General features: G+C 38.6%; 1 protein-coding gene across 1 annotated transcript in view; it reads left to right on the forward strand.

Annotated features, from left to right (window-relative positions):
• Positions 1 to 2966: 2966 nt before the first annotated feature.
• hmgcll1 (3-hydroxymethyl-3-methylglutaryl-CoA lyase like 1) overlaps positions 2967 to 23692 on the forward strand; it is a gene marked incomplete at both ends in the record, with an annotated part of 53884 nt that continues 33158 nt past the window's right edge. The window contains 7 exons of the mRNA XM_079473456.1: positions 2967 to 3062; positions 4235 to 4312; positions 4597 to 4704; positions 5480 to 5575; positions 12421 to 12569; positions 16729 to 16792; positions 17398 to 17586. Of these exons, the coding sequence (XP_079329582.1) occupies positions 2967 to 3062; positions 4235 to 4312; positions 4597 to 4704; positions 5480 to 5575; positions 12421 to 12569; positions 16729 to 16792; positions 17398 to 17586 (780 nt within the window). The remainder of the gene's footprint in view (positions 3063 to 4234; positions 4313 to 4596; positions 4705 to 5479; positions 5576 to 12420; positions 12570 to 16728; positions 16793 to 17397; positions 17587 to 23692) is intronic.

Below are 23692 nucleotides of genomic sequence, written 5' to 3' on the forward strand. Positions count from 1 at the left end.
AATATTTCAGTCTTCAATTCATGCAAAGTCCAACAATAAATCTGCGAGGTCACACTGTGTGACTCCAATATAGCTGTGGTCACAATGAGGGCACTGTATTTCAATAGAATGGGGCTGTATGTTAGATAAACTCTGGATGGACTGGCTGATTGATATGTGGTTTAAGGATAAGACATGTGCATTAGCAAATTACTTTTAGCACACCTTATCTGTCAGCAGATGTTTTGAACTTCTGTAAATGGAGTGCTGAAATACTCTATATCTGAAGCGTTTTCAAATTCTTTGGATTTGCTCCTTGTGTGGATTGAGGAAATCTTCGCCAGAATTCTTCAAAGGTGGAATTTGCACAATACACAGAAGCCAATGATCAAATCTGTCTGAATAAGCTGTGTCAAATTGTGTTAATACGTCACAGTAATTTGACTAGACCTAAAAAAAATCTAAAGCCAGCCAAATTTTATCAGCTTGATGTCTCACGAGAATACTGGTCATAAAGTATTATGTTATTATAGAATCATACCATTCATCACTCATAAATCATTTTTGTAGGGGTTTATAATAATAGGTATTGTTATGTCAGCATGATGGAACCATAAGTAAGGACCACACATTATGTAGAATAAAATCCCTTTTTCTCGAATAAAGATCTCTCTTGATCTCACGTTAGTGGTTTTCAACAAATTACTATTCATTTCTTTTTGTAACACTTGTGTTGATACAAAATCAAAACAATGAATAGTTCTCATGTGTCGTTTTTCCTGCCATAGAAAGACTCTATGAACTTGTGTTGTCGCAATTAGAATTAAATCTATCCGAGCTGATTGAAATCGTATGGTGAAAAATGATTGAATCTGGCTTGCGTTTTCTGAACTTATCTGATGGCTCAAACCTCTTTGATGCTTCCTCTTAACCTGCTCCCCGTATCGAAAATTTCTCATATATGTTTTCATCCTAAAGATGAAAAAGAGGAGGGTTAAAACTTTCCTTCGCATAATGTTACAGATTACAGCAGCACTCCAAATAAAACATCATCGCATCTGCCATTTATCTTCTCAGTTCAATTGTGGCATGGAGCTCCATTTCTTCTCTCAGTCAAGTCATTGAACAGATTTGGAAGTCAGTGTTAGTCATGGATATAGTTTCAGTGGAATGAATACTCTGGGAGAAATTCTAAGTATTTGGCCCTGTTTACATAACATGTTCCTTTTCACTGCTCATTCAACATCCAAGGTAGTCCAAGAAAATGCATGAAGTACATAGACAAGTACTGTACATCGCTGATAAAAAGAGTTCAGTTCAGAATGAGTCTGTGGTAACCACGTATATGAATCACTGTAATGTTGTTAATTGCACTACGGGGGATGTCTAAGATAATATTTGGGTAAAAAGCAAGAGGTAATGTAACCCATGCTTTCAGCTAATGGCTAATGAAATTGTGCTTTATTTAAAATCGTTATCTTGCTGTCATGCTCAGATGCTGAATGTTTACACGAGCATGAATGGAATGATAAAAGGACTTCAGAAAAGCCCCCACACCGGCTCACCTGTGCTGTGTTACTTCATGTTTTTCAGGATTGCCCTCAAGGTGTAGCTCAACTCTTTGAAGTAAAACCGACAGCTGGTATTTGTCAAGACGAATGTCCAGTTTTTGTCCTTGTAGTTAAAGAGCATTCAGAAAAAAGGAAACGCTAAGTGGTTTGGTAGGGACACGGATCTAATGCGGCTCGCTCCAGATGGGGGCAATTCACAATCATACATACCCCACTGCAGAATGTTTCCGGAAACTCCGGATATAAAGAATGAATCAAGTCCTTAAAGATAATTTTGTAAATGCTGTACGTGTATGCAATAAAGAGAAGATATTTTTACTAATTGTAAGAATTCGTACATTTGTATCTTCTTCATTCCTTTTCAATTTCGCCATAGGTTGCGGTTTTGGGTTCATTATTACTTTCTTCTTGTATGTTTTTGTGCGATTTCATATTGCCCATATTTATACGAATGCCGTAAAACATCTTTTGGAATTGTTTGATTTTATGAATTTTCCACAGCAGAACCATAAAACAAGCTGGACAGTGCTAAAGAAATAGAGCCGCATAACCCCTTTTTTACTTTCGTCACATTTAAAATAAAATCGTATTACCTAAAAATTGCTCTTGTGTAAATGTTTTTCTTTTTTGAATGAATTTAATGATTAATCAGCTATCAAGAATTTTCAAAACCCTGAACACAAATCACCAGGAAGGTCATGGATAACTCTTTCTTTGATATTTTTGTCATAATATGTTGCATTACAGTGTATCATGAGAGAAATGTTGATATTTAACAAATGTGGACCCTGGACACAGCAGTCACATTTTCCCCCGTGAGAGAGAGAGAGGCCAGAGCCTCTCAGAGCACACCAGCGTCTTATTGAGGAAGAGCTCAACACAAGAGCTTCCTTAAACCTCTCCATTGTAAGCACCTGGGCCGGGAAGAATGGCCCTTTCACAAGTAAATTGCGGCCCAGCTTTACAGAGAGATTTTATAACAGAGCAAGAGTTGACATTGGCAAGAGTGGCACAGCCCGCCATTGAAAACGTTCTGTTGCCTCAGTCACAGGGGATCAATCAAGTCAGCGTATTTCCCCGAAGCTGTAGATTTCCGCTGGGGAGGGAAGCCAAGGCTAGTAAAATAAGTAGCGTGTGGTTTGTCTTATTGTTAAGCCCAGAATCCCAGCAGGTCCCATATTTCACGTGAAGCTGTCATTGGAAAGCTAGCAATACCCCCTCCTCCCCGTGTAACTGAGCACAGGCAGTGATGCTGCTGCCATGGCAACAGCTGAGTCATTCTGTTATGAAATGCTCCCTTGATGCTGGTTTGCTGTTCCGGTAGCTCACGAAACAGTGTGAGGAGGCGCATATGAACTCTGATCTCTACAGGTGTCATCGGCATACGACCCTTGGCTAGTAGACCGTGCTAGCCCAATGGGGAACATATCCACTGCGGTCAAGCACTGCCAGAGCTATGATACTCTTTTGGGGGATTATCCTTGGTTGCCACGTCTGCCTTGGGGAGAGAAGGTGGGGGTTTGTTTTTCATGTGCATGATTTCAAGAAATATCGTCAGAATTATAAGGTTCTATCTGCATTCTGAGCAGTACTGTGATACTATTGAGCTTTTTGCGTTCCATTTGACCTTGTAGAAAAATACCTTTTTGTTTGCTATGAAAAGGTCTCAAAATGCACATGTAAAGAAAAAACATAACATAATGTAAATACATTTCATAGAATAAGCGTATGTGAATTTTGTCAATTTTGACAAATTATTATTCTAAGTCGACGATATAGGAAATGCAAAAAATCAATCGCTAAATCAAATGATAAAATGTTCAGCTAGTCTGTAAATTTCATCCATTTCCTTTTCTTCATGTGACACACAAAGTGAAATATTAGGGATAATGTGAAACGTTCTCTTGCATAGAGTAAATAAAAATGTCATTACCCAAAGATAACTATAAAGGGGGCTGAAACCTGAAATTTAAACAAGTAGTTCAGTACAGATATTAAAGAGCAGAGCCACTTGAGCCTCCAAATGTTAAGAAATCCATTAGGATAAAGTTGCATTCGCATATGGCAGATGCTTTAATCCGAAGTGATTCACATTGCATTATACTATACATTTTTTAAAACATAAATGTTGTTAAGTAATACTTTAACATTAAGTACATTTGCATTTGGCAGACACTTTAATCCAAAGCGATTCACATCGCATTATACTATAATTTTTTTCCTGAGTATGTGCAATCCCTTGGATCGGATGCTTGTATTTCTGTTTCAGCAGTGAGTTACTGTAAAAGAGAGTAACTGAGTTGGTAAGTGTGTAGGCTACTTACTTCAGGATAAAATGCCTCAACTGTTCTCAGCCGAGCAACTGCATTTTACATGTAGAGAAACTATGCAGGCTATGTGGGGTTCCTTAAAGAGAGGATTACCTTCTATAAACGGCCCATTGACTTTTGGAAACACTAGTTTTCAAATTCAAAAATCAAGTTTAGGATTTACTATTAAAAGTAAGGAAATGGTTGCAATGCACATAATGTCATTAATACTCTGGCAAGGTTCTCAACACCAGTTTCAAAACATGATGCTGTTTTACGCACCATTTCACAGGAAGCAGTGCAACGTGCAATTCAGATTTTTCATGCAGCCTTGTGAAGTTGGTCCTCCCTTCCTAATTTTATTTTCCGTTACAGTGTTTTGACCTGCCCAAGCTTCCACATTTTGTCAAAATTGTGGAGGTTGGGCCAAGAGATGGACTTCAAAATGAGAAGGTAGAGATTTCACTTTTTGTTTCTAGCATGTTTTATATCCCCTTATTATGTCCCATTTCATATAAAAAAGTAACTACACAAACTAATAATGTACTAATAATAATACAATTTTCTCGCGGATGAGCTTCAGGTAACAAAGGTTCCACGATTTTTAAGATATGTTAGTAGATCTTCATCACTGGTTGGCCACACATAAATTATTATTTGCCTTGCTGTCAAAGTTGTTCAGACTACCCGAATGTGTCCATACACACTGGCATTGTTTCATCATTGTCTTTCTGCAGGAAATGGTGCAGACGGAGGTCAAAATCCAGTTTATAGACATGCTCTCTCAGACCGGCTTGTCTGTGATTGAAGCCACAAGCTTTGTGTCTTCAAAGTGGGTAGCCCAGGTAATAACCTTCTGTAATAAGAGTGTGTTGATGGGTATCTGTGGCCTCTTTAGATCCACCAAAAACCACTGAATTGGGTGTTGTAGTTATGTTCAGAAAAAAGTTATATTATGTCCAATATTTTTTTCTTCTGTCAGAAGTATGTATGTGTTTAAATGTAAATGACTATATGTTTTGTGTGTAGTGTAGTTTGTTGGTTACTAATAAGTAAAGCTGTGTACAGTGTTGCTGGTGGCTTCATATGATCTCATGACTGGGAAGTCGGTTGCAGTTATTGCAAAGTGAATAAAGTTTTTATAGGTAGGAATGTGAAAACTTGTATTTGATTAATTTCATTTATTCTTAATCACTGAAAGTATAAGTACAAGGCTTAAGACAAAGGTAATATAATTTTTTAAGTGTTACACCCTTATAACCCCTTATTTCCCATGATACAACGCGATAAAAGGTGGGGTGTCCGATTTCCGAATTACGCTTGTTTAGACAAAGTCGGGGCCGAGTACCAAAACAAACCTATAGCCAATCAGCAGTAAGGTGATTAGTCGAGCTTGAGCACTGACGAAAGCAAAAGATGGGGGTAGGGGTGTGTTTGTTTTGGTAATTTGAACATCAAGAACAGCTAAGAGAAATCGAATTTCATGGAATTTCTAGAATTCTTTTCAAGGATTAGAATTGCAAATCATGAAGAAAAATATAAAAAATAATCTTGCATTCTAAAATTTTCTAATATAATAGCATAATAAATAATGTAATTATTTATTTGTTATGTTGTTAGATGGCTGACCACACAGAAGTGTTGGAGGGGATTAAAAGGTATCCTGGCATCAGATACCCTGTTCTGACGCCCAATTTTCAGGGCTTCCAGGCAGCTGTAAGTAAATATTTGCATAATTTACATTTATTTACAAGTGACATTTGCAGTTTGGCTTTCATGGCAGGTCAGAGTGATGTTTGTCTGGTACAAACCTCTTTACTTAAGCCTGTTCTCTACCTACGCTTCACTTCACCTCACATAAGAGTGATGTCTTTGCCATTTTTATCTGATACATTTATTTGTAAATGTTTGGCACATGTTTTTATTTGCTTTCCTTGTTAATTGAGCAAGCTACAAGCATAAGCCTGATGAAATGTTTCCAGTTCCATCCATAAAATTGTCTCTCCACCTTCAGCTGTGGTCCAAACTTCTGAGTGTCAGGTCAAGTCAAGTCAACTTTATTTATATGGCGCTATTTAAAATTTTCATTGTTACACAGCTGCTGTACAAGAAAATATATTGACTGTAAGCAAAACATATAATGTTATGCAAGTCAAAACATAAAAAGGTGAAACATAGAAGACAGACACACAGGTTCAGACACACCCACACACCAAACACTCCGCACAACACGCACCAACACACACATACAAACGCACACGCACACACAGACACACAGACACACACACACAGGCACAGGGGCCATCAACTAGAACCACACAACCAAGATGAGAGAGAAACACAAGTCAAATATTAAACAGACTATAAATTCCTATATGCCGTATTAATTAAATAAAACTTTAAAATTCTAGCAGCCCTCCCGGCCAGATAAACAGTGCAAAACAGTTTTCAAACGGAACCCACAAAACCATTGGAGGAAAAAAACCTCAGAGAGAAACCAGGCCTAACCAAGGGATTCCAGTTGCCCTCTGGCAAAAGCTGCAGCCTCTGCACAAGCTCAACAGTGCTTGCACAACAAAAAATTTGATTTAAGATTATCATTAATAATCTAATATCAGCTGAAATTTTGTAGTGAAGACGTGCCAAGTTGCCGATTCCTTCTTTATCTAACTCTATACTCTTGGCTTTTGTCAGGTCTGGGTACTCTTGGACTGCGTCATGCCCGCTCTGGTAACCTTGAAATAAATATACAAGACTGGCTGAGAGTAGAGTACCGTTCTGTACTTTTTGATGCAACAAATACATCAGTTGTTTGTAATGAATTATGTGACTGTTCCTTTTTTTTGGCCATGTGAGGTCCTCATAGTTTCCTTTTTGTCACATGTTCTCGTTATTGATTTGTTGGTTTCACCTGAACCTTGTTTAAGCTGCTTATTTAATACCCCTGTCATTTTGAGTTCCTTGCTCAGTTTTGAGTTGACACTGGTGAAGTCATGTTGACTAAACATGTCCGTGAGTAGTGTCAGAGTATTTTCCCTGTGTTTGATGCGGATTACTTTTGTTTTTGCCTTTTCAAGTAAAACCCTTGAATTTGCTACACGGGAGACCCAGGTTCTAATCTCAGTTGGACATAACAGTTGTTATTGGAAGTGTTCCTGGTTCCAGTTGATCTAACTAGTGCATCCTAAACCGTCTGCCTCCAGGACAGTGAGGGGAAGACTGTTCCAAAGTCTAGACGCTAGATATGAAAAAGATCTACCACCTGCACTTGATTTTGAAATTATAGGTATTACCAACTGACCGGACGCCTGAAAGCGTAGTGCACATGAAGGACTGTAATACAAGAGAAGTTCACTCAAGTAGTGAGGAGCTAAACCATATAGGGCTTTATAGGCAAGAGATTTTAAAGTTAATGCAATGCTTTATAGTAGGGCTGGGAATTTAACGCGTTAATTTGATTAATTAATCCCTGGGAAAAATAACGCGTTAATATTTTTAATGCAATTAACGCGCCCCGCCCTGCCCCGCCCTTTGACAGACCTGTACACTTTTTAGAATTGCAGCCTTCTAGTAACAAAACGATCAAGATGCAAAACGAAAAGGACGAAGAACTGCATGGCTTGCTGAAATGCCATTTTAAGTACAAAAGAGATCTCAATGGAGCCATTGACAAAAGCAAAGTAATTTGCGTTATCTGTGGCAAGGAATCATCGAAGCAGTTCTAGTTTGAAATACCACCTAAACTCGAAGCATGTTTTAGCAAACCACGCTTCCTGAGACGAGTCGCCAAAAATTAAGTAAGTCTACATCACAATCGTTAACAAATGCGATATCTAAGTGGATTGCAATGGACTGTAGGCCTATTAATGTTGTGGAGGACAAGGGGCTTATGGATTCATTTCGAATTGCTTCCTCCGATACAACCTACACACCACCGTCAAGAGGTACTGTACTTTCGAGAATAAATCAGCTGTACGACACAGAAAAAAAAACTAAACGGGACAATTTAGCTCAAGCTAAATATGTGGCCCTAACTGGAGATCACCGACGACTGGGGCGTTCGAGAAAATGTGACAACCATCGGAACTGACAGCGCACGCAACATGGTCGCAGCGGCAAGAAAGCTTCCGTATCATCACATGCCATGCGCTGCCCATATACTACAGAGAACCATTACGGTTTGTCTCTCTGACAGTGGATTCACTGACACATTGACAAATTGTCGGAAGATTATTGGACATTTTAAGCACAGTCCTGTTCATACAGAAGAACTTCATCAAAACCACACAGCATTGGATCAGAAGGGAGAGCAGCTGATACAAGACGTTTCAACGAGGTGGAACTCATCACTCGACATGATCACCCGTCTCTTATGAAATGAAGAGGCTGTTAAGACTACTCTGGCCCAACAGAAACACAAGTTAGTCATGCTGACTGCATCGGAGTGGGATAAACTGCACAAGTTACAGAGCCTTCTTGAACCATGCAAGTGAGTAACGTTACATTCGAACCATGTTATATTGTTGTGTTTTGCATGTTGTCATAGACTATGAAATAGAATGTCATGCTTAAATGCTCTTACTGAGAAATACAAACCAAAAATATTTGTAAAAGATTTTTAAGACTTTTAAAAGCTTCATAAAATTAACATATGACAAAAATGGAAAGGATTTTACAGTAAGTCATCCTTTATAACTGATGCTAAATAAACTAAATGCATTAAACTTATTTATGGTTCATGTTTATCTTCTACTTCTGGTGCGTCACTGAACTCCTTGGGGGTGGGCTTATGTCTCCTGCTCTGTTGTGCTTCCTGCATTCTGCCACCTTCAGCATGTAATGAGGAAAGAGAGAGAGAGCAGGTATGGTCTACCCTTGAGAATATACTACAAGAAGGAGGACTCCGCGCAGATACTCCACAACCCTTTGAGAAACATGAGCCAGCTAAGAAGAAGAAGAAGAGAATCCTCCTGCTGGGTTCAGACTCGGATTTAGAGGAAGAAAATTACCATAGCAATGCTTTACACCATAACAGAGCTGAGCCCAGTATTGCAATGGATGAGTGTCCTCTAGAGTGGTGGTCAGCTCATGCAGGAGCTCATGCTGCACTGTCTTCCATAGCTTGCAAATATTTGGCCACTCCTGCAACCACAGTTCCATGCGAAAGACTTTTCTCCCTTGCTGGCACTGTTGTGCAGAATAAAAGGGCATCTTTAAACTCAGAAAATGTTAACAAGCTAGTCTGTCTTAGCAACTGGTTAAAAGAGAAATAAGAATTAAGGGGGAGTTTTTGTTAATTGTTACATTTTGACCATTGTAGCATAAGGGACAGGCTTCTGTTCAATAATGCCATGTCCATTGAAATGTAATTTATAAGATTGTGTTCAGTTACAAACAAAATTGTCATGGTCATTACCCTAGAGACATTGGTTTGTTTTCACAATTATTAAAAATGTTATGACCATTGTAATCTAATTAATAGGTTTGTGTTCATTCAGTGATAAGAATTTCAAGATTTTTGTAGCCTGAGTTATAGGCTTGTATTCAATAATAAATGGTAAAAAATTAGCTAGTTGTAAAGTCAGTATGTATGTGCGATTAATTAATCGCCATAGCATGTAATTAATTAGATTTAAAATTTTAATCATTTGACAGCACTACTTTATTGGTAACCCGTGCAAGGTAGACAGAACCGGGCTAATATGCTCATACTTTTTTGTACATGTAACTCGAGCTGCCGCATTTTGGACAAGTTGGAGATATTTGTAAAAAGCTCTGATTAAAGCAGTCTCTGTACTGTGATGTGATCTCAATCCAGACTGGAAATCTTCATTGATGTCATTCCTTTGGAGGAAGGAACATAATTGAGTTGAGACTACTTTTTCCAGAACTTTAGATAAGAAAGGTAGATTCGATATAGGTCTGTAGTTAACTAGTTCTCTAGGGTTGAGTTGGTTTTTTTGACAAGGGGCCTTATAACAGCCACCTCATATGCTTTAGGCACATGCCCTAATGTCAGAAATGAATTAATAATGCTAAAAAGATGATCTTTAATTTCTATAATATAATCTCTTTCAGTAGATTTGTAGGTTTGGGGTCTAGCATGCTTGTTGTTGATTTAGATGATCTAATTAGTTCATCGTCAGTACTAGTTCACCAAATTCTTGAATAGAATCTGTGTGATGCTCTGGATGCCTATATAAAATAGCCAGAATACATTTTAAAGATGTTTTATCCTCAGTATTAGGTGTTGATGAATGAAGTAGCATGACTTCAAAAGAATTGTATTTAGGATTACACTTCTGGGAAATGCTAAAACAGTTATTGTCCTCTGCCTTTTAGGCAAGGCTCATGTTTATGATAATAATCTTGGGGGACAGACTAATTTAAAGTAATATAATTATCTGGCTTTAGCCATGTTTCTGTCAGACAGAGCATGTCCATTTTATAATCTGTTATCATATCGTTAACAAAAAGTGCTTTATTAGAGAGAGATCTAAAATTTAGCAATCCGAGTAGTAACAGTTGATTATCTGTATTTTGTTCATGTTTAATTTATTTAACGTTAATTAAATTACCTTTGAGAGGTTTACGCGTTATTTTATGTTTGCTGATCCGGGGGACAGACACTCTATTTTATGATGTTTGGGAGAAGGGATTATCGCATGTTGTGCATTTTGTTTCTTTCTCCGACGTGAGACGGCAAGCAGACCAGAATTGGTTATGCCATTCTGTCTGCTTCCTGACCTGGGCCCCAATGAGTCTTAGCATTAACTTTTAGCATTAAGACTATGTGCCATATTTCTAGACTGGAGGAAAGCACCATCCCAGGAGAGTTGGAGACTGTCACTTTTCAACAGGTCAGGTCTGCCCTCAAAACTCTTCCAGTTATTTATATATAAAACTATATAATTCTGTAGGCACCATTCAGACAACTAGCTATTTAGTTATGATAATCTGCTATGTATCTCATCACCACGGTAAGCAGGGGGGGCCAGAGAATATTACAGTGTCTGACATCGTGCTTGCAAGCTCACACACCTCTAATATTATCTTTTTCTGATCGCCGATTGACGGAGTCGAACATCATTTGTGCATGTTGATGACAATAACGATGTGAATAACAATCTTATTGAATTTACGATAAGCCTTAGCACATTTAAATTTGACTTGATGTCAGGCGCTCTGGCTTAACGTTAAATAGAATCACAGATAACTAGGGCACTTTCAGCAGGTTTCTCAGTCCAATTCAGGTGCGTCACTGAGTGGGGCAAACCTGTTCGAGACTGTAATCGGAACGGTTGAGTGATGTTTGGCCTGCGACTACGCCGTCTCACAGTCACAAGGTTTCCCAGCTGCGGGGGATCTTCAACAAGAACCGAGCTGTGCTCGCTAACGTTGCTCGCATCCAACGTGATTTATATGGTCTTTACACTCTTACTATTCTCAGATAAAGATTGGATGCGAGACTTTAATTCTGAGATCTTCTCTGTCAGCCTAGCTATTTCCCTAGCTACCTCACTCCAAATACCCTGTGTCTCCAGGCCAGTAATCCTGAAGAATTTTCCCCTGATTAAACTTGATGATCTAACTAAATTAGTTTGTTCTATGAAAATGTCTGCTAGTCCATTGAATGTCATTCCCACTGCCTTGTTTAAAAATATTATCACCATGATTGGTCCCTGTGTGTGAGCTATAAGTCATAAGCATCTGGTCAAGTTCCTATGTATTTTAAACAAGCTGTTGGAACAGCTCTGAATTGGTTTTCTTCATACTTATCAGACAGATCTTTCACAGTAAGCTTTCAAAAGTATGTTTCATTGACAGGTTTTCCCCGGGGTTCAGTTTTATCCCAATTGCTCTTTGCTTTGTATTTGCTGCCTCTGGGGCAACTTACAAGTAATTGTGAAGGCATTCGTTACCATTGCTGTGCAGACTGTACATTTCAGTTAGGCCCCATGAAATTACAAAATTGTCAACTCTTTTAAATTGTATAGATCTGATAAAAGTCTAGATGGCAAACCATTAATTACAGTTAAATCCTGAAAAAACTAAAGTACTTATCTCGGCTCCCGATGGCATTTTCCCAAATTTTAAGGAATGTCTTGGTCACATCACATTCAGGTAAATCTACGCAATCATAACTTAGGTGTTCATATTTTTTATTTTTATTTTAATCAGTTGATTGAGGCAATTTGTGACCAGGGCGGAGAAGTGAGAATAATTATAAACGCTTTTTATTTTCACACCTATATCTCCAGTAGGATTCTGAGATCCTCAAATCAGATTTTGTTAGTTGTCCCGCGCTCTATATTGAAGACAAAAAGTGACTGTGTTTATGAAGTAGTTGCTCCCAAGCTGTGGAATGCTCTGCCACTGGATCTGAGATCTGATGACATTTAAAAGAGGCAGCTGAAAACTCACCTGTTCAATCTTGCTTTTGTCTAAACTGTTTTTTAACTGTCGTGTCTATTTTTAATCTTCATTTTATAATTTGTATGTCTATCACACTGCCCTTGAAAGGTGCTATAGAAATAAATATGACTTACTTACTGTTGCAGATCGCAGCAGGAGCTTCAGAAGTGGCAGTGTTTGGTTCCGCCTCAGAGACCTTCAGCAGGATGAACATCAACTGCTCCATAGAGGAGAGTTTGCAGAGGTTTGAGAAGGTCATCTCTGCAGCCAAACAGGAAGGCATACCAGTGCGCGGGTGTGTGCCATAACTCAAAACTCTCTGCTCAGTGTTTCTTTAGAGATTTGGGAAATATTTTGACTTTATTTTGACAATGCACTTTGGACATTTTACTACAGTATAGACCTCCTTCAGCCTGCCACCATGTTGAATTCAAAACGAGGCCGAGAGGGATAAAAGTCCAGAGCACTGCATTTATTTGTACCAGGATGCCGGCTGTTCGGCAATCAAAACACAAAAATACATAATTTCACTAAATTCCATAAGACAGAGAACTAAAGAAAATATGGGTTATTTAATTAGACAGGTCTTTGCACCTAATTTTGAGATAAGAGTAGTACATTTTGATGCTAATGGCTGACTTCTGATGGTGTAAAAATGTACGCTTGTCTTTAAAACACCACACTAGTGCTACAATATGATATTTTAAGACATCAAGTTTACATCCAATTTACATCTCCAATTTGATATTTGGAGATATATCACCTGCTGTCATTGCCAAACAAAAACACTGACGACAGCTGTAGTTAAACACATTAAAATGAGCGGACTGAACAGAAACGATCGTCAAAAATGCTTGCTTTTCACTTCATAACACTACAGATAAAAAAACTACTGTCCTTTGTTGGTATGGATTATGATTTGGGTATGTGTCTAAAATATCACACGCCTGCCCAAATCAGAAACTGGGGTACAAGGTTTTTTCCACATATAGCGTTAACTTTTGAACTTTTGAACTATCGGTCAGAAACTTAACATAAAGGAAACTTTTTTTCATCTCTTTTTCTTTAGCTGTCACAAGAGCATTAGTATAGAGGGAGAGGGAACAGTGAGAAGGCTCATGTTTTGTGTCAGGTTTGTGTTCAAGTACATGCTAATGTTTGCCACTGTTAGCACACGCAGGCATCTATACATGTATACACTCTCAGTTTATCTTTACTATACACGCTTGGTTTCTCTGTCTGGTAGGTGCAGAAGTCAGGCCACTTAACTGGATGTAAATCCTATCAGTTCGTCCCTGGATCAATTGAGTGAGCTGGTACAGGTTGGCCAGGTACCTTGCGTTAAAGTTAACTTTTTCAAAAACAATCTTGGTCAGACAGTGAGTGTTCTGCCTCCAGGTAAGCTCTTCCTGCAAAAACATGTAATTCCTAGTGGTTAGAGCGTTGGGTTTGTGATCAGAAGGTTGCCCGAATGTCAGTACCAGCAGGTCATGAATGTAGTTCATGAAGCAAAGCACCTTACCCCTGATTGCTCTGCAGTAATGTGCCACTGTAAAAAAACTACTTGTAAGTCGCTTTGGATAAAAGCGTCTGCCAAATGAGTTAATGTAAATGTCTATAGGCCTAGATATTAAGCAGACAGTCAACTAAAACTGTAATGACTGGTAGTTGAAAAGAAGTTGCAAAATACTGACAGTATTTGGAATGATGTCAAAAATTCCACTTTGCTGTCACACGAGGCTTGCCTAAATATAGACAGAAGGGAAATGTGTGTTTCGTGTGTATGTGTGTGTGTGTGTGTGTGTGTGTGTGTGTGTGTGTGAGTATATGTATATAATTCAATTCAATTTTATTTATATAGCATCAAATGTATCAATTTTTATTGTTGCAAAGCAGCATTAAATTCATTATAATCAATAGGACATTAAAATAATAATACTGTAGATTAATAAAACAAAGACATAATATTAAAATAAAAGTAAAATAAAATATATGCTATCTATGCAAGGTACATTAATGAAACTATATGTAGGGCCAAACAGGAAATAATTATATAAAATCAGAATATATAGTTATAACTACTGAATATATCAATGTTAATCCGAATCTATGCTTATAAATCTGAATGTAATTCCAAAATGTATGTGAATATTTATCTATATTAGTCAAATTGTTAAATTGACAGCCCTTGTGTTTATTAAAGCAATTATTCAGAATTTACATTGGCAGAAGACTTTTTGCTGTTTTGTCTCTGTGGATTTTTTACTCTTTCAGATGATGAGTTACAGCACTCCTTACCATATAACAGTGAAAACATGCAAAGCTAAAAACATCTCGTCAGTGGTAGGGAAAGAGTTAAAACCACACGAGTCCATCCCAGCTTCATGATATCAAACATGCTTGATGTTTTCGGAAGCTCAAACCATTATCTTAAGAGGGAGTTGAGTCACAGGGGATGTTGAGTCTTTACTGAGAGTGGCCACTACAACAAATGCCTCTGATTCCCCCATTCAAATATAATCTTAAAATCTTATAAAATGCAAGCTTTATATGCACGGGCACTACTGGATAGAGATCTGGAATAGTCACTAAATGGTTGTAGGTCCTGTAGCAGTCTTGCATTGGACAACATAACATACGTGCCTGGAATCCGTAGGATTCTGATACCATTGAACTTTCTTCTTGCTCTTGGTATTTTACCTCCACTACCTAAGTTTAGTGAAAGTCAATTTAAAAAGTGTAAAGCAGGGGTATTCAATTAAAGTTCCAAGAGGTCCGGTCTTTATATTTTCTTCCAAACGGAGGTCCGGACAATATGTTTTTCACAAACCCAACTCTCTAACCACCAGGGCACAGCTGACCCCTTTATGTTTAGGCTCTGTGGCTTTAGGGGAATGCCATCTTAATAGAAGTCTGATATTTAATATTTGTAAATAAATTAAATACTACTGACAACATGCAAACAGCAAATGTAATATAACAATTAAAATGCTTTATAACAATTAAAATAATAAACAGAAAACAGATTTACAAACTAAATTTGCCTTTCCAAGTCATTTTCACCTTTTCACTTTCATAACAGAACTACTTCTATCTTTAAATAATTTCCCAATTAAAACGTTGTTCATTACAAAATGTAAACCAGCTTGTGAGAACCCAGCAAATGTCCTTGAGAAAATCATCCTACAGAATATTCTGTGAAAATATAACAATATATTCAATATTGATGGGATAATACCAAAATCTTAGTGAACGCTTGAAATAATGCTTGAAATTAATCTTCGATGCTTGTTATAATGATCAATTCGATAATGAGATGTTAGCCTGGGTATTCACAGGGTCACAAATGTTTACACGCGGATCAATAATACTAATGTTAAATGTAGATAAATATGTTATGGTTCATAAAATATCACAAATCTGCTTGAAAGTTTGGAGACATATACTGTAGCAAACAGTAAACAGACTGACGGATACAAATACTTTAATATTCGATGCATTTTATTTACTGTTGTGTGTCCATTTACCTGCTCTCTGCGTATCTGCACTATTGGTGTTAAAATAAGCACGTGTCTGCTGCTCTTCATGCGGCGCATCATTTGCGGGTGAGAATGAAGCGCGTTTGGCGCTAAATAAAGATATTAGAGGATATAGCGGAAAAGATCAGGTGCATAATGTTCATGAGAGAGCGTGTGATGTGATTATCCGTTGTGAAGACCCTCGGCTCAATTTAAACAACCAAAATTATAAAAAGTTTGAAATGGTTTAAATTGTCTCGTGGTACGGATGGAACGAAGCAAAGGTCCGCCTGTTGAGGATGACTGGTGCAAAGTGTGTCTTCGTAGACTTTCTTACTTTCTATCCATTACAAGTACATGTCCAGATGTGTCGAGCGTTTTCAGGCAGTGTTCCTTCATTGAACACATCTCTGATAGTAAGCAGCCATCCCACAGCTCCAGCAGTCTGACGCACTCATTCTGGCAAGTGTGACTAATGCCTGCTGTTTCAAGAATAGAGAAAGACTCTGTGGAAAATCTGGTAGCAAGCGGCAGTATCGTCTGACGACCACAGGCCCAAGAGAAACATTTTCAACTTTTCACTTGTTTGCTTGCTGTTTTTAGCAGAACACGTTTCCTTCACATATGGAAAGCACATATAGAGTGCATATCACTCTTCAGCACCATTTCACATTTCCACTGTCAACACTCTTGGTCCTATTTGTCACAACCGTTTGACATTGACTATACGTTTTGCCGGCTGCTGAACATTTATTTTTATTTAGTGATAGATGTAATCCGCATAAACACATTTCTGGCCCCTATACACGGTTCTATTTGTGGTTGCGATAAAACAGCACTTGGCATTTACTTCACCTACTGTATGTTATAGTTTTGTCACTTTTTGTGAGCTTATGTGTTTTATAATCTGCTGGACTTTGTTTTGTTTACATCCAGGTATGTTTCCTGTGCACTTGGCTGTCCGTATGAGGGACAAGTAAAACCATCCCAAGTCACGAAGGTATTGCAAGAGCTCTGTTCCTATATTTGATTTGTTCAATGTTAAAACTGCCAACAATACATTTTAAATATTTTAAAATAAATTGCATTGTGCTGTAGTAGGAGAACATTACCAAACATTGAAGTATCATAGAAGTAATCTGCAATAATTGATCCAAATATTGGATCTCTTCCTCCATAATACCAGGAGACCCTTATTACCACTTATGTACACCCCATGTACACAAATTGTCACCTCATACAGTACATCATCTTCACCAACACCACAAAAGTTTCTGAAACACCATCCAAAACCCCTGGGATAATAGTGAATAAACAACAATACATTTTAAATATTTAAAAATAAATTGCATTGTGCTGTAGGAGAACATTACCAAACATTGAAGTATCATAGAAGTAATCTGCGATAATTGATCCAAATATTGGATCTCTTCCTACTTAATCCCAGGAGACCCTTATTACGGTGTTTGCACAAAAACCTGCATGATGCTGTAATACTGCCGGCCTGTCTGATGCTCAGAATAAGCTCTCTGTGTGCACAACTTCATCTTGTTTATGTTTCCCCAGGCAATGGTGTTTTCATTACTTTTCTCTCTTCCGGCCCAGGTGGCGAAGAGGTTGTTTGAGCTGGGCTGTTATGAGGTGTCCTTGGGGGACACGATTGGCGTAGGCACGGCGGGCTCCATGGCCAAGATGTTGAGTGATGTGTTGACAGGGGTGCCCGTAAGCGCACTGGCAGTGCACTGCCATGACACCTATGGTCAAGCACTGGCCAATATTCTCATTGCTTTGCAGGTAAGGGCCTACTGTGTTATTTTATTGAACTAAATGTTGGAATTAATTGTTATATTAGAAATATTAGAACTTAACATCTGCTTGAATACCCAAGCAATTAAATACCTTAGAGGCTCCAACCACCGGGAAGTGTCCAAATTAAAACCTTAATTGACTCGTCAATCTAAAATGATGCTATTATTTATTTGCAATGTATTTAAGGATTTACTTGAAACTGTGAAAGCTGTGAGTGGAGGACTTATATAAAGCTTGTAAATGTCAAGGAATGATTTCTGACGGCATTGAGATTTATTCATTTAGCAGATCCAAAGTGGCTTACAAACATTTACCCTTAAGAGCCATCAATAAATGCACCACACGATGCTACATTTACACGTAGGAATGGAGTCGATGCTAGAGGAGAGGACTGTTTTTAGATGTTAAATGTTCCAATGGTTAAAAAGATGACAGATTAAGGAGGTAACCAATAGGTGAATGTTTCTAAGAGCAATTTGAGAGGGAACTACTAGAAAGTAAAAGGATACACACACACACCTGTAGGAGTGAAATTTCAGTGACTGTCCTGGAGGGCAGTGTCAGAGCCCTAGATCTGATACAGCTGACTACAGACAACCTGTGGTGTGAGATCAGGAGGGGAATGACAACTGTTGTACAAAATTCACTTACGTGTGTTCTGATTTTGTTATGGGAAAGCATATACATTTGAGTGCATAGCAGGAGTATACAAATACCAGAACATGGCAGTCACATACATCATAATATAATCTATATTTTATTTCTGTTTAACAGTGCATTTTTAGTGCATCTCTACAGCTGTTTTGCAAAAGTGCAAAATTGTGAAAAGCACTATCGAAATAAACCCACCTTGACAACTACTCCTTCCATTTTAGCATTTCTTTAATCATTGTTTTCTATTTAAAGGTCGAGGGCATCTAGTGGTGCGGCCTCTGGCCTAATCACAGCTATGCTGATATAAGACGATATTGCATTATTATTAATACTGTGTAGCCTCACTAAACTCCACCCACTCACAGTGAGTTGTGGGTAATATTGGCTGTTTGTGTGTTTGGGGAAACTTCCCATTTTCACCGAAAACAGTAGAGCATTTTGAGTAGTACTGAGGATGCCCATTTCAACATACTATGATTTGGGACAGTGGAAATTTTAAGTGGAAAGAAAGTAGAATTTTGATTTGTTATAACCAGGGGTGCCATGAGAGCACATGGAGATTTGGTTTGGTGCTCACACCGCATATATTGTGAAAAGTTAAATAAAAAAATAATAAAAAATAAAAGTAAAAAAGTAGTTAAATAATAAATAAAATAATGAAGTGTGATAATAGTATATTTATTTTATTTAACACTGTAAATAAATAATAAACACACTAATAAAGTGTAATAATAGTATATATATATTTATTTATTTATTTAACACTATATTTTATACTATAAATATTTTATTTGGAATAAAAAATGAAAAAATTATTTGGTAGCACGGTGCAGAGCCAAACATTCACAGAGGCTGCGTGTGATGCTTGCTTCTCCTGAAACGAAAGCAGAAACGATACGGATGAAGATATCAATACTCTCATAATTTTGCTTCGTAACCACACATCACTAGTAATCAAAATTCAGTTCAAATGGAAATCTTATCCAGTATTGCATTTAGTCCAAAATGGTGAATGGTGTGCATTAATAGCTTTTAATGTCAGTACTCAAATGAGCGGTCTGAACTTATTTACCCAGCGCATTTTTTATGTACAACCACTTATGTACACCCCTGGTTAAAAACTGGAAACATAAACCAGTAGCTCACAAATTGTCACCTCATACAGTACCTCATCTTCACCAACACCACAAAAGTTTCTGAAACACCCACCAAAACCCCTGGGGTAATAGTGAATAAACATTTTCTGCACTTTCATGTACAAACCGCAACACAGAATACTACCCACGGCACAAAAACCAACACAACATTGTTGAATGTATTTGAATGTGTTAAATACTGAATGCTTATGAAACAGTGCCTTCCTGTGGTTAAAATACCCACAGACACGGTTCAGAAAAAGCATGGCTTTGTCAGCTATCCAGGGCTCTTCATGAATCTGAACTCGGTTTGTCTTCGCTTGTTGAGCGCCAATGTTCTTTGGGGGTTGGGCGGGTCAGCAGATGTGAAGGGGTGTACACAAAGGCTTACCTATTAGATGTCTGTTTCATATGACAGTGGCTCGGCCCTTGACAAAGCCCATGAGATGGAGGCTAGAGCGGGGCCCTCGGGGGCTTTAACTCATCTGTCGCTAGGGCCGTTGAACTCTTGTGACAATGCTGCGCTTAAAGGGCAAGGGGAAAATTATCCTTTCATCACCCGCTACTAAACAGAGGGAGACAGGGGAAAAGGAAAACTCTGTGCTCTAGTATATTACATCCTGTGCTCCCTTCCCTTTATAGCCCTGTCTGTCTGTTTATACATCTCTTTCCAGCTGAAACCCTAACTGTGATCGGTTCTCTATGAAAATGGTCATCAAGTTTTCCCCCTGAGAATAATGCGACATGCGGGAGGGGGATGATGGGGTGGTGTTGTAAGATTGAAAAAGACCATAGAGACTGCACAATATGAGTGCAACTGCAAAGTTATTCACATACCACTGAAGTAATCCAGAACCATCATTGTCCAACATTTCCTTTACAATAATTTAGATTTATGGGAATTTCGTCCTCACCATTTTTCTGTTCCTCTTTGTTTGCAAACACACACTATTTTCCAAAGTTACTTGCATTGTACAGTACTTAGTTCCAATGAATAAGAAACTCAAAGGGGAATGCTGCTTGGAAACTCTCACATGGGATGCTTTGCTAAATAGCTTTTCATCTTTTGAAATGTAACTTTACAACACTGTAAAAAGTGAACATGTATGTTGTTGGATAATCTGGGTTCTCGCGACCCCCTGCTCTGCATATCTTGTATGTTATCCCATCGGAGGTTTGTTCAATACGACCGTAAATGCCCTGTGGTGTGAACATCACTGGATATTCTGCCATGATTCCAGTTCGAAAGGAGCATATGGAAGATTCGAGGGGATTGAGAATAAAACGTACCCAAATCTCATGAGTTTTTTATTATATACTGTATATTTGACAATGCAACGTTTGAACACATCTTTCACGTTGTTTGTAAACATAAATGCAACAAAACTGGAAAGCGCTTGGGGAGCAACTCAAAGCTGAGCGGATTTCAGCGTTTTGACACAACACCCATTTATTAATCTAGAAATGGTTAATTTTATACTTATAGCATCAGTTTTAGATTAGATTAGATTCAACTTTATTGTCATTACACATATACAAGTACAGTGTAACGAAATGTAGTTTAGGTCTAACTTGAAGTGCAGTTAGCAAGTGCAGGATATACAGTTAGAATAAATACAGAATACAATGTAAGAGAATATAGTACAGTGGGCATGGATTATAAAAATATTTTGCAGTAGGAATGTTCTATGAAAATGTGACAGAAGGTATATACTATGAACAATATATACAGATGGCTATATACTATGAACATTAATGTACAGGTGGATATGAACAGATAATAATTTAGACTAAAATAGTGCAAGTGACTTAGGTATGCATAAATTATTGACATTGGCTATTAAGTGCAATAGGTGAGATAATGCAGTTGTTGAAGTTACAGTGCAGTGGATGAGTTAATGCATTTATTAAAGTTACGGTGGAGTATACGAGTTAATGCAGTTAATAGGTTGCAGTCCAGAAGATGAGTTAATGCAGTTTATAGGTTACAGAGCAGTAGATTAGTTAATGCAGTTATTGAAGTTACCGTGCAATAGATGAGTAGATGCAGTTTATAGGTTACAGAGCAGTAGATTAGTTAATGCAGTTATTGAAGTTACAGTGCAATAGATGAGTAGATGCAGTTAATAGAGTTACCGTGCAGTAGATTAGTTAATGCAGTTATTGTAGTTACAGTGCAATAGATGAGTGGATGCAGTTAATAGAATTACAGTGCAGTAGATAGGTTAGTGCAGTTATGGAAGTGGTCCATTAGTGCAAATGAGCATTCAGTTAAATATTCCTGGTGTGCAGTATAGAGTGCAAATGATGCTGTGTGTGTGTAAACAGTCCGATAGAGCAAATACATGAAGTACTGGTGTGTACAGTTCAGTCATGCATGCAGCCCTGTAGTGCAATGTAAATGTTATAGCAGCATTGGAGTTAAAGGTGTGAGAGGTAGTGGAATCAGTGGGGGGCAGAGTTCAATAATGAAACAGCTCTGGGAAAAAAGCTGTTTCTTAGTCTGCTGGTTCTTGTCCGGAGGAACCGGAACCACCTACCAGAAGCCAGAAGAGTAAACAGTCTGTGAGCGGGGTGAGAGGAGTCCTTGAGAATGCTGCGAGCTCGACGCAGACAGCGTTTCTTCTGGATGTCCTCAATGGCAGAAAGTGTAGTCCCTGTGATGCGCTGGGCTGTTTTCACCACCCACTGCAGTGCCTTGCGCTCAGCAACAGAACAGTTCCCGTACCAGACTGTGACACAGTTGGTCAGGATGCTCTCTATCGTGCAGCAATAGAAGTTCACCAGGATAGTTGAAGACAGTTGGTTCTTCTTCAGTGTCCTCAGAAAGAAGAGACGCTGGTGAGCCTTCTTGACCAGGCATGAGGTGTTGGTGGTCCAGGACAGGTCATCCGAAATGTGAGTCCCCAGGAACTTAAAACTGGAAACACGTTCAACAGCCATCCCATTAATGTGGATGGGGTCGTGTGTGCCTCCTTTCGCCTTCCTGAAGTCCACGATGATCTCCTTTGTCTTGGAGGTGTTAAGGAGCAGGTTGTTGTCTAAGCACCATGTGGCCAGGTGCCGGACCTCATCCCTGTATGCAGTCTCATCGTTGTTGCTGATGAGACCAATCACTGTTGTATCGTCTGCAAACTTGATGAAGGAGTTAGATCCGTTCACAGGCCTGCAGTCGAGTGTAAAAAGGGAGTAGAGAAAGGGGCTCAGTACGCAGCCCTGTGGTACACCAGTGTTGAGGGTGGTGGTGATGGAGCAGATGTGGCCTAACCTAACAAGCTGAGGCCTGTTCGTCAGGAAGTCCATAATCCAGTTGCTGGTAGGGTTGTTGATGCCTAGGTTTCCAAGTTTGACGATTAGCTTGGAAGGGATGACGGTATTGAAAGCAGAACTGAAGTCTACAAACAGCATACGTGCATAAGTGTCCTTATTGTCCAGATGTGAGAGCACAGACTGCAGCGCCATGGACACTGCATCATCTGTGCTCCTATTGTTGCGATTGGTATGGGTCCAGTGTGGGTGGTAGAGAGTCCTTTAGGTGTGCCAGGACCAGCCGCTCAAAGCACTTCATGACAATGGGTGTGAGTGCTACAGGGCGGTAGTCGTTCAGGCACGTCGGGTTAGAATTTTTTGGAATGGGCACAATGGAGGTGGATTTAAAACATGCTGGAACCACTGCTTGGGAGAGGGACAGGTTGAAGATGTCCGTGAAGACCCCAGCGAGCTGTTCTGAACATGCCCGGTGCGCGGCCAGGGATGCCATCTGGGCCAGCAGCCTTGCGCGCGTTGATCCGACTTAGGGGAAATTCTAAGAAAACGTCATGACTCTGAGAATTTTCTTAGAATTTGGCCGCTAGGAGCCACTTTTTGCACTTTTTGCCCTGGTCAGTAAATACTTTTTTCTTTACAAATTTTCTGTCACATATTTAATTTTTATTTCTGTTATAGGGTATTCTGATTTTTTTAAATATGGAGAGTTACAACAATTGCAGACTGAAAACATTCATCTAATCCTGAACACCTTATCAAGAGTTGTGAGATGAACAACAGCAAATTCTATTTTGATTATATTTTTCAAAAGGTTGTGTATGTTGTAGTAGATTGCAAAAGGCAATTTAAATTATAATTTTCTACATGTATTACTTTTAGGAGAACAATACGGATACGATTGTACTCGCTACTCCTAATAAGAACTTCATGAACCATCTGCTGACACTGGCATTGCCTTTGAGGGATTTCAGTTTTAAATTGTTTGCAAGATTTCATCATCAGTACAGTTCAGTGTAGACTACAGAAAAGACGTT

The sequence above is a fragment of the Barbatula barbatula genome (genome assembly GCF_947034865.1).
Source record: "Barbatula barbatula genome assembly, chromosome: 14".
NCBI lineage: Eukaryota > Metazoa > Chordata > Actinopteri > Cypriniformes > Nemacheilidae > Barbatula > Barbatula barbatula.